The sequence below is a fragment of the Oncorhynchus kisutch genome, linkage group LG11 (assembly GCF_002021735.2).
Source record: "Oncorhynchus kisutch isolate 150728-3 linkage group LG11, Okis_V2, whole genome shotgun sequence".
NCBI lineage: Eukaryota > Metazoa > Chordata > Actinopteri > Salmoniformes > Salmonidae > Oncorhynchus > Oncorhynchus kisutch.
Genome location: NC_034184.2, coordinates 56,802,547 through 56,815,135, shown reverse-complemented (window position 1 = coordinate 56,815,135; position 12,589 = coordinate 56,802,547). Strand labels below are relative to the sequence as shown.

The following is a 12,589-nucleotide window of genomic DNA, read 5'->3' as shown; positions in this document are numbered from 1 at the left end:
AACTGTCAGAGTTCCCGGTTGTCTTGAAAGCACCAAAAAAAACAAGTTTATCACAACAGTCATAATGTCGAACAATTACACAAGGACCACCGCCCGTGAAAAGTTATCTTCACAATAATTGAAGAGTTTGTCTGCTGAATAAAAAAAAGTTCTATGGAATTGGAGTTGAAAGGAGATGGTTCCTCAATGCGGTAAAAAATGTATGGATTAAAAATCGGATGTTGGAGGAGTGTGAGAGACGTTAAGTTCTACAACCTCCTAAAAGGAAGCAATTCCCAAACCTTCCATAACAAAGCCATCACCTACACAGAGATGAACCTGGAGAAGAGTCCCCTAAGCAAGCTGGTCCTGGGGTGCTGTTCACAATCACAAACAGACCCCACAGAGCCCCAGGACAACAACAAAATGAGTCCCAACCAAATCATGACAAAAAGATCATTACTTCACACATTGGAAATAATTAACAAAAAAAACAGCAAACTAGAATGCTATTTGGCCCTAAACAGAGAGTACACAGTGGCAGAATACCTGACCACTGTGACTGACCCAAAGATTTGACTACGTAGACTCAGTGAGCATAGCCTATCTTCTCTTGAGAGCCAGGTCTGCCTATGTGCACACTGCCCACAAAATGAGGTGGAAACTGAGCTGCACTTCCTAACCTCCTGCCAAATGTATGACCTTGGAGATACACATTTCCCTCAGATTACACAGATCCACAAAGAATTTGAAAACAAACCCAATTTTGATAAACTCCCATATCTACTGGGTGAAATACCAGTGTGCCATCACAGCAGCAATATTTGTGACCTATTGCCATAAGACAACCAGTGATGAACAAACACCATTGTAAATACAACCCATATTTATTTTCCCTTTTGTACTTGATCATCGTTACAACACTGTATATAGACATAATATGACATTTGAAATGTCTTTATTCTTTTGGAACTTCTGTTAGTGTCATTTTCACTGTTAATGTTTATTTCACTTTTGTTTATTATCTACTTCACTTGCTTTGGCAATGTTAACATATGTTTCCCATTCCAATAATGCCCTTGAATTTTGAGAGAGAGACAGAACAAAATATACCCTATGAGTAGCCTGCTAAAGTACCTTTATGGACCTTAATAGACCAATAACTGATCCAAATGGTTGGATAATCGGGACTAGGCTGTATGGTAGTCCATAGCTCCTTTCTTGTGTATTTTATTCCTCATGTTAAATAATCGTTGGAAATGACTCGTAAGCATGCATTTCACGGTTAAGTCTACACCGGTTGTATTTGGCGCATGCGACAAATACAAATTTATTTAAGTTATTTCGGCATTATCCATTCACAACAGGACGTTTGAGCAGTGGTCTTGCTCTTCACTATCACAGGGTTAATATCAAATTCAATACTATGCATGCCAGTCTCTCTTTTGGCTAAAAGTAAATACTAAATACTGAGTTAATTTTAGTATACTGCAAACAAATGACGTCCTTTCAGTTGAGAATACTAACAACAGACCTCCATCCTATGCTAGCTTGCTACCGATGCCCTGGCTAGCTGTCTAAATCACCAACCAACCTCTCCACTCACCGGACCCTTTTGATCACTCGACTAAGCATGCCTCTCCTTAATGTCAATATGTCTTGTCCATTTCTGTTCTGGTTAGTGTTTATTGGCTTATTTCACTGTAGAGCCTCTAGTCCTGCTCACTATACCTTATCCAACCTATTAGTTCCACCACCCACACATGCAATGACATCTCCTGGTTTCAACGATGTTTCTAGAGACAATATCTCTCTCTTCATCACTCAATACCTAGGTTTACCTCCACTGTATTCACATCCTACCATACATTTGTCTGTACATTATACCTTGATGCTATTTTATCGCCCCCAGAAACCTCCTTTTACTCTATGTTCCAGACGTTCTAGACGACCAATTCTCATAGCTTTTAGCCGTACCCTTATTCTACTCCTCCTATGTTCCTCTGGCGATGTAGAGGTGAATCCAGGCCCTGCAGTGCCTAGCTCCACTCCTATTCCCCAGGCGCTCTCTTTTGACGACTTCTGTAACCGTAATAGCCTTGGTTTCATGCATGTTAACATTAGAAGCCTCCTCCCTAAGTTTGTTCTATTCACTGCTTTAGCACACTCTGCCAACCCGGATGTTCTAGCTGTGTCTGAATCCTGGCTTAGGAAGACCACCAAAAACTCAGACATTTTAATTCCAAACTACAACATTTTCAGACACGATAGAACTGCCAAAGGGGGCGGTGTTGCAATCTACTGCAAAGATAGCCTGCAGAGTTCTGTCCTACTATCCAGGTCTGTACCCAAACAATTTGAACTTCTACTTTTAAAAATCCACCTCTCTAAAAACAAGTCTCTTACCGTTGCCGCCTGCTATAGACCACCCTCTGCCCCCAGCTGTGCTCTGGACACCATATGTGAACTGATTGCTCCCCATCTATCTTCAGAGTTCGTGCTGCTAGGCGACCTAAACTGGAACATGCTTAACACCCCAGCCATCCTACAATCTAAACTTGATGCCCTCAATCTCACACAAATTATCAATGAACCTACCAGGTACCTCCCCAAAACCTTAAACACGGGCACCCTCATAGATATCATCCTAACCAACTTCCCCTCTAAATACACCTCTGCTGTCTTCAACCAAGATCTCAGCGATCACTGCCTCATTGCCTGCATCCGTAATGGGTCAGCGGTCAAACGACCGCCACTCATCACTGTAAAACGCTCCCTGAAACACTTCTGCGAGCAGGCCTTTCTAATCGACCTGGCCGGGGTATCCTGGAAGGATATTGATCTCATCCCGTCAGTAGAGGATGCCTGGATATTTTTTTTAAATGCCTTCCTAACCATCCTAAATAAACATGCCCCATTCAAGAAATTTAGAACCAGGAACAGATATAGCCCTTGGTTCTCCCCAGACCTGACTGCCCTTAACCAACACAAAAACATCCTATGGCGTTCTGCATTAGCATCGAACAGCCCCCGTGATATGCAGCTGTTCAGGGAAGCTAGAAATCATTATACACAGGCAGTTAGAAAAGCCAAGGCTAGCTTTTTCAAGCAGAAATTTGCTTCCTGCAACACTAACTCAAAAAAGTTCTGGGACACTGTAAAGTCCATGGAGAATAAGAACACCTCCTCCCAGCTGCCCACTGCACTGAAGATAGGAAACACTGTCACCACTGATAAATCCACCATAATTGAGAATTTCAATAAGCATTTTTCTACGGCTGGCCATGCTTTCCACCTGGCTACTCCTACCCCGGACAACAGCACTGCACCCCCAACAGCAACTCGCCCAAGCCTTCCCCATTTCTCCTTCTCCCAAATCCATTCAGCTGATGTTCTGAAAGAGCTGCAAAATCTGGACCCCTACAAATCAGCCGGGCTAGACAATCTGGACCCTTTCTTTCTAAAATTATCTGCCGAAATTGTTGCCACCCCTATTACTAGCCTGTTCAACCTCTCTTTCGTGTCGTCTGAGATTCCCAAAGATTGGAAAGCAGCTGCGGTCATCCCCCTCTTCAAAGGGGGGGACACTCTTGACCCAAACTGCTACAGACCTATATCTATCCTACCGTGCCTTTCTAAGGTCTTCGAAAGCCAAGTCAACAAACAGATTACCGACCATTTCGAATCTCACCATACCTTCTCTGCTATGCAATCTGGTTTCAGAGCTGGTCATGGGTGCACCTCAGCCACGCTCAAGGTCCTAAACGATATCTTAACCGCCATCGATAAGAAACATTACTGTGCAGCCGTATTCATTGATCTGGCCAAGGCTTTCGACTCTGTCAATCACCATATCCTCATCGGCAGACTCGACAGCCTTGGTTTCTCAAATGATTGCCTCGCCTGGTTCACCAACTACTTCTCTGATAGAGTTCAGTGTGTCAAATCGGAGGGTCTGCTGTCCGAACCTCTGGCAGTCTCTATGGGGGTGCCACAGGGTTCAATTCTTGGACCGACTCTCTTCTCTGTATACATCAATGAGGTCGCTCTTGCTGCTGGTGAGTCCCTGATCCACCTCTACGCAGACGACACCATTCTGTATACTTCCGGCCCTTCTCTGGACACTGTGTTAACAACCCTCCAGGCAAGCTTCAATGCCATACAACTCTCCTTCCGTGGCCTCCAATTGCTCTTGAATGCAAGTAAAACTAAATGCATGCTCTTCAACCGATCGCTGCCTGCACCTACCCGCCTGTCCAACATCACTACTCTGGACGGCTCTGACTTAGAATACGTGGACAACTACAAATACTTAGGTGTCTGGTTAGATTGTAAACTCTCCTTCCAGACCCATATCAAACATCTCCAATCCAAAGTTAAATCTAGAATTGGCTTCCTATTTCGCAACAAAGCATCCTTCACTCATGCTGCCAAACATACCCTTGTAAAACTGACCATCCTACCAATCCTCGACTTTGGCGATGTCATTTACAAAATAGCCTCCAATACCCTACTCAACAAATTGGATGCAGTCTATCACAGTGCAATCCGTTTTATCACCAAAGCCCCATATACTACCCACCATTGCGACCTGTACGCTCTCGTTGGCTGGCCCTCGCTTCATACTCGTCGCCAAACCCACTGGCTCCATGTCATCTACAAGACCCTGCTAGGTAAAGTCCCCCCTTATCTCAGCTCGCTGGTCACCATAGCATCTCCCACCTGTAGCACACGCTCCAGCAGGTATATCTCTCTAGTCACCCCCAAAACCAATTCTTTCTTTGGCCGCCTCTCCTTCCAGTTCTCTGCTGCCAATGACTGGAACGAACTACAAAAATCTCTGAAACTGGAAACACTTATCTCCCTCACTAGCTTTAAGCACCAACTGTCAGAGCAGCTCACAGATTACTGCACCTGTACATAGCCCACCTATAATTTACCCCAAACAATTACCTCTTTCCCAACTGTATTTAATTTATTTATTTTGCTCCTTTGCACCCCATTATTTTTATTTCTACTTTGCACATTCTTCCATTGCAAAACTACCATTCCAGTGTTTTACTTGCTATATTGTATTTACTTTGCCACCATGGCCTTTTTTGCCTTTACCTCCCTTCTCACCTCATTTGCTCACATTGTATATAGACTTGTTTATACTGTATGTTTGTTTTACTCCATGTGTAACTCTGTGTCGTTGTATCTGTCGAACTGCTTTGCTTTATCTTGGCCAGGTCGCAATTGTAAATGAGAACTTGTTCTTAACTTGACTACCTGGTTAAATAAAGGTAAAATAAAAAATTTAAATAAATAAATAAAAATGTAATAGTAGCCAACTAACATTAGGTAGCTAGCTAACATACCGGTACATACTGGTGTAATGATATGCTATGCGGTTCAGAAAGATAGCATAACTAACAAATTGTCAGCCAACATAACGTGTAACATAACCTATTTGAAATGTCATTACTTTATTACATTGCTCAACATTTTCTTAAAATTCGTCATAATTAGTTAAAGCAATGACTCGTTGGAGTTCAGCTGCATATTTTCCTCAAATTTGAAAATGTTGAAGCCACGCCCATTTGATGAAGAATTGCATTATGGGCCCTAAAAGCCCGGAAGTAGTGTCCACTGCTTGTATGCTTCGTATTTTGGCAAATGTAGTACAACATCCGTGAACTTTTGGAATACTAACTATAAACATACTATGACCAATAAGCATACTACATACTCAATTTACATCACAAATAGTACTGTTAGTATGAGTATTCAAACACAGCTAAGGAGAAACTGACTGCACCAATTTTTTGTTTTAAATTTATACAACAGGTGGGTCAAATCCGAATTGGGTCCAGCCGGTGTCTATTCCACAAGTTATCACCAGCTAAATCTATGATGTTAAAATGAATATTTACTCTGTTCCATCTGACTGCGCAATCCACTGTCTCATCAGCCCAGACGCTAGATAACAGAGAAAGGCCGAACAGCTTTCCCAGTTTTGACAACAGATGCTGCTCTGCCGGGAGAAATCATTAGGCAAATATCACAGCCAACCACAACACTGGCAGGTAAGTAATACTGTGAAACACTATCATTCCACTGTTTGCACCATATATATTTTAGTTACATTTTCTGAAATTACAACCCAAAACCCTGTGTAGCAGTGCTCGGAGGGCTGGGGCGAAGGACACTGTGTGCAGTGCTTCCTAGCAGCCTCAATGGTGGTGGGAACGGCATGATGTAAACGTGGTCTGCAGATAGATATAGGAGTAGGGTCTATAAACTCAATGACTGACAGGGAGCTCTGTATTGAAGCCACCACACATCCATTTTGGTTCTCCTCAATTGTAAAAAAAATTTTTTTTATTAATGTCTACATTCATTTGACACGTATTATATTACAGACATCTTAGTGTATACTTTTAAATTACAATATGTAAGCTAAACATACAAATATATATATATATATATATAAAAACATTTTCCTTCTGTTTTTCTTTTTGGAGTACTAATGTTACTGTCCCCAATAATGCAAAATACTCAAATACATAATTTTGTCCTTAAAACATGTAATAGTAATACTGTAGAATTACATTCATTCCTATGGAGGACTGAGCCTACTAGGGTGGGCAAATATGTCCGACCAGTGGCTTCAAAGCCTCTCAATGGACAATACATAGCATCAGCAATCCAGGGTTTAAAAACAACATTGGTTTTGCCCCATAGCTGCGCATGGTCGGTTTTATGGGTAACTAACCTTCTTGGCATGGGGTGTAATGGTTACTCCAAACAGTTTTCCATTGGACAGATTCAGGTAGGTCCCGCCCTATTTACTAAACCTGTCCAATAGAAACGCTAGATTGTTGAAACGTCGTGTGTTGATTAAAACTATGCATATGCCTAGGTCATCAACATGTTGATGAGTGAAAAGTCTACCAGTATTTGTCCACTACACAATATCAAATATTTGTTCATGGTGTTTAGACCCTACTTAGATAAGGATATCCAACAATTTGATAATTGCTGAATAGCAGCATACTATCGGCGAGAAGTTTAATGACACATTAATTCGCTATCGTACTTGTAGGCAAGTATAGGACAAGAAAACGACACTTCAGCTCAAATACCTGGCTGTGTGTTGGAAAGCAGCCGCCTGAGATTAGTGCGAATACTTTGATGTTGTCGAAACATACAGGGTTGAATCCCGCAAGCCAAGAGTCGAACAAATGCACCGCACTTGACGCGTGTTAGTATCTTCGACATGTTTTTGGAGTCTTTATTCAGAGCGATGTCCGTGTTGGAGTGTTAGGCCTACACTAGCCTATCAGAAGGCATTGATTAGCCCTGCCTCCTCTTGGGTGCGTTCAAGACACACTATACACATTCTACTCTTACCGGCACAATACCATTGCATATTGAAGTGGTGATTTGAACAGACAGTTTTTTTTTAAATTATTGTCTAATTTCTTAATTAAGTCATTTTTGTGTTGTCTAGTGCTGTAGGTAGAAGACAATCACAGACAGCAAGAAAAGTTCGGGGTCCAAGCCTTGGTTCTGCTTCCCCCACATGGATAGGGTAATACTGGGTAACAGAACCAGCTAAGAACAATGTCTAATTGCTGACACAAAAAGCAACGTTTGGAGAAAAAAAGTGGTAGGTGAATGAAGGTCATGCATAGGCAAATAAACTATAAAGGGAAATAAATGGCTACAGTTGACACTTTTTTTGTTTTTTCATGAACTGTTGTTTTTAGAAAAGGGGAAGATCATTTTAAGTACCGGAGGTGCCAGGTACCCAGTAGAAGATTATGGCATAGGGTTTCACACAAGTGTATTAAAATCAATTATATCCGTTCTATTTAGAAATGATTTAGTAAGAAATACTTAAAAGCTAAGTATAGTTGTCTTATTTTACTTATTTAAATAAAATATTTGGCTGAAATGGTGTCGCAGATGTCACCATTAATATCTGCACTATGAGGAGATGTGATGTAAAAGTCCCTCTTTTTAACTCACATGCTCTTTGTTCTTTCTTTGTTCTTCCCTTTCAATACCATCCATTATGTACAATTGCACAAAATATTATTTCAATAATCAAGATTTTAAATCCCAGCAGTCTTTAAAATTACATCCAGGAGCAAAAGGTTTTCAATAGTTGTTTTTAATTCATAAAAAAAAATGTGAATTGGAATATAACATTGGAATGGAATATAACTAATAACATTAAATAAAATTGGAATATAAACACTTAATAACAATAACTTAAGTAATTAATTCAGTGTAACATTGATGTGGCAACTCTCTTATGCGCGTGCACGATTGTAATTTGTACATAGGTCACCAATAAAATAAGCTATCCCCAGTAAAATTAGAGCACAACTCATGAGCCTACCTTCTACACTGCTCACACCTAATCCAGCCCCCACCTGTGACTGAAAACGGGGAAAGATGCCGATTGAAAAGCTCTCTTAAAAACATAGCTAGCTATCTAGCTATATGACATAAAATGCTGTGTAAAATAGCTAAAATGCTTTAAAGTAACATTAAAGATATCAGTCACTAGTGGAAATATTTACTAATGCAATTGAGTTACATTATCTTTTTTATATATTTTACCTCAGACGATCTGGTAGTAAGGTTGCTAGCTAGCACTCCAATCAGCTTATGCTAACAAGCTAGCATAAACTAGCGCTAACTGGGTTAGAAATGTTCTAAATGCCAGGTAGACACACATACATAACCATAAAAGAGGTAACTAGCCCCCCTAGTAGGGGGGCGAGTTGCCCCCAACACACTCATCCAACATCCAACAGTGGCTTGCAAAAGTATTCATCCCACTTGGCATTTTTCCTGTGTTGTTGCCTTAGAACCTGGAATTAAAATATATTTTTTTGTGGGTTTGAATCATTTGATTTACACAACATACCTACCACTTTGAAGATGCAAAATATTTTAAAACAAGAAATAAGACAAATAAACAGAACTTGAGTGTGAATAACTATTCACCACTCCAAAGTCAATACTTTGTAGAGCCACATTTTGCAGGGATTTTTGCCCATTCTTCAAGGCAAAACTGCTCCAGCTCCTTCAAGTTGGATTGGTTCCGCAGGTGTACAACAATCCTTAAGTCATACCACAGATTCTCAATTGGATTGAGGTCTGGGCTTTGACTAGGCCATTCCAAGACATTTAAATGTTTTCCCTTAAACCACTCCAGTGTTGCTTTGTCAGTATGGTCATTGTCCTGCTTGAAGGTGAACCTCCGTCCCAGTCTCAAATCACTGAAAGACTGAAACAGGTTTCCCTCAAGAATTTCCCTGTATTTAGCGCCATCCATCATTCCTTCAATTCTGACCAGTTCCCCAGTCCCTGCCGATGAAAACATCCCCACAGCATGATGCTGCCACCACCATGCTTCACTGTGGGGATGGTATTGTTGGGGTGATGGGAGGTGTTGGGGTTGCGCCAGACATAGCGTTTTCCTTGTTGGCCAAATGCTACATTTCAGTCTCATCTGACCAGAGTACCCTTTTCCATATGTTTTGGGAGTCTCCCACATGCCTTTGGCGAAGACCAAATGTGTGTGCTTTTTTTCCCGTTAAGCAATGTTTTTTTTCTATCTTATAATCTGGGGATGAGTAGCAGGAAGTTGAAATTGGGCACACTATTTATCCAAAAGTGAAAATGCTGCCCCCTATCCCGAAGATGTAAAGCAATGTTATTTTCTCTGGCCACTCTTCTGTAAAGCCCAGCACTGTGGAGTGTACGACTTAAAGTGGTCCTATGAACAGATACTCCATTCTCGTCTGCGGAGCTTTGCAGCTCCTTCAGGTTTATCCTTTGTCTCTTTGTTGCCTCTCTGATTAATGCCCTCCTTGCCTTGTCTGTGAGGTTTGTTGTGGTGCCACATTCTTTCAATTTTTTATAATGGGTTTAATGGAGACTCACATCTCCCTCACTAGCATTAAGCACCAGCTGTCAGAGCAGCTTACAGATCACTGCACCTGTACATAGCCCATCTGTAAACAGTCCATCTATCTACCTACCTCATCCCCGTACTGGTATTTATTTATTTATTTTGCTCCTTTGCACCCCAGTATCTCTACCTGCACATTCATCGATCTACCATTCCAGTGTTTAATTCCTATATTGTAATTACTTCACCACCATGGCCTATTTATTTACTTAACTTACCTCATTTGCACTCACTGTATATAGACTTTTTGTTTTCTTTTGTTCTACTGTATTATTGACTATGTTTTGTTTTTTCCATGTGTAACTCTGTGTTGTTGTATGTGTCGAATTGCTACGCTTTATCTTGGCCAGGTCGCAGTTGCAAATGAGAACTTGTTCTCAACTAGCCTACCTGGTTAAATAAAGGTGAAATAAATAAATACAACTTTTAAAAATGGTGCTCCATGGGATGTTCAACATTTCTGATACTTTTTTATAACCCATCCCTGTTCCACAACTTTGTCCCTGACCTGTTTGGAGAGCTCCTTGGTCTTCATGGTGTCGCTTGCTTGGTGGTGCCCCTTGCTTAGTGGTGTTGCAGACTCTGGGGCCTTTCAGAACAAGTGTACAGTGCCTTGCGAAAGTATTCGGCCCCCTTGAACTTTGCGACCTTTTGCCACATTTCAGGCTTCAAACATAAAGATATAAAACTGTATTTTTTTGTGAAGAATCAACAACAAGTGGGACACAATCATGAAGTGGAACGACATTTATTGGATATTTCAAACTTTTTTTAACAAATCAAAAACTGAAATTGGGCGTGCAAAATTATTCAGCCCCCTTAAGTTAATACTTTGTAGCGCCACCTTTTGCTGCGATTACAGCTGTAACTCGCTTGGGGTATGTCTCTATCAGTTTTGCACATCGAGAGACTGACATTTTTTCCCATTCCTCCTTGCAAAACACCTCGAGCTCAGTGAGGTAGGATGGAGAGCATTTGTGAACAGCAGTTTTCAGTTCTTTCCACAGATTCTCGATTGGATTCAGGTCTGGACTTTGACTTGGCCATTCTAACACCTGGATATGTTTATTTTTGAACCATTCCATTGTAGATTTTGCTTTTTGTTTTGGATCATTGTCTTGTTGGAAGACAAATCTCCGTCCCAGTCTCAGGTCTTTTGCAGACTCCATCAGGTTTTCTTCCAGAATGGTCCTGTATTTGGCTCCATCCATCTTCCCATCCATTTTAACCATCTTCCCTGTCCCTGCTGAAGAAAAGCAGGCCCAAACCATGATGCTGCCACCACCATGTTTGACAGTGGGGATGGTGTGTTCAGGGTGATGAGCTGTGTTGCTTATACGCCAAACATAACGTTTTGCATTGTTGATAAAAGTTCAATTTTGGTTTCATCTGACCAGAACACCTTCTTCCACATGTTTGGTGTGTCTCCCAGGTGGCTTGTGGCAAACTTTAAACGACACTTTTTATGGATATCTTTAAGAAATGGCTTTCTTCTTGCCACTCTTCCATAAAGGCCAGATTTGTGCAATATACGACTGATTGTTGTCCTATGGACAGAGTCTCCCACCTCAGCTGTAGATCTCTGCAGTTCATCCAGAGTGATCATGGGCCTCGTGGCTGCATCTCTGATCAGTCTTCTCCTTGTATGAGCTGAAAGTTTAGAGGGACGGCCAGGTCTTGGTAGATTTGCAGTGGTCTGATACTCCTTCCATTTCAATATTATCGCTTGCACAGTGCTCCTTGGGATGTTTAAAGCTTGGGAAATCTTTTTGTATCCAAATCCGGCTTTAAACTTCTTCACAACAGTATCTCGGACCTGCCTGGTGTGTTCCTTGTTCTTCATGATGCTCTCTGCGCTTTTAACGGACCTCTGAGACTATCACAGTGCAGGTGCATTTATACGGAGACTTGATTACACACAGGTGGATTGTATTTATCATCATTAGTCATTTAGGTCAACATTGGATCATTCAGAGATCCTCACTGAACTTCTGGAGAGAGTTTGCTGCACTGAAAGTAAAGGGGCTGAATAATTTTGCACGCCCAATTTTTCAGTTTTTGAAATTGTTAAAAAAGTTTGAAATATCCAGTAAATGTCGTTCCACTTCATGATTGTGACCCACTTGTTGTTGATTCTTCACAAAAAAATACAGTTTTATAACTTTATGTTTGAAGCCTGAAATGTGGCAAAAGGTCGCAAAGTTCAAGGGGGCCGAATACTCAAGGCACTGTATATACAGTTGAAGTCGGAAGTTTACATACACTCAGGTTGGAGTCATTAAACTAGTTTTTCAACCACTCCACAAATTTCTTGTTAACAAACTATAGTTTTGGCAAGTCGGTTAGGACATCGACTTTGTGCATAACACAAGTAATTTTTCCAACAATTGTTACAGACTATTTCACTAATAATTCACTCTATCACAATTCCAGTGGGTCAGAAGTTTACATACACGAAGTTGACTGTGCCTTTAAACAGCTTGGAAAATTCCAGAAATTATGTCAAGGCTTTAGAAGCTTCTTATAGGCTAATTTACATGTACCTGTGGATGTATTTCAAGGCCTACCTTCAAACTCAGTGCCTCTTTGCTTGACATCTGGTTCATCCTTGGGAGCAATTTCCAAACACCTGAT

At 41.0% G+C, this 12,589-nt stretch overlaps 1 protein-coding gene across 2 annotated transcripts in view; it reads right to left on the bottom strand.

The window, feature by feature from the left end:
• sugct (succinyl-CoA:glutarate-CoA transferase) overlaps window positions 1–7,284 on the bottom strand; it is a 171,773-nt gene extending 164,489 nt beyond the window's left edge. For both annotated transcript variants that reach the window (XM_020468321.2, XM_020468324.2), the window contains exon 1: window positions 7,107–7,284. In XM_020468321.2, the coding sequence (XP_020323910.1) occupies window positions 7,107–7,242 (136 nt within the window). In that variant the 5' untranslated portion in view covers window positions 7,243–7,284. The remainder of the gene's footprint in view (window positions 1–7,106) is intronic.
• Between the last annotated feature and the right edge of the window lie 5,305 nt (window positions 7,285–12,589).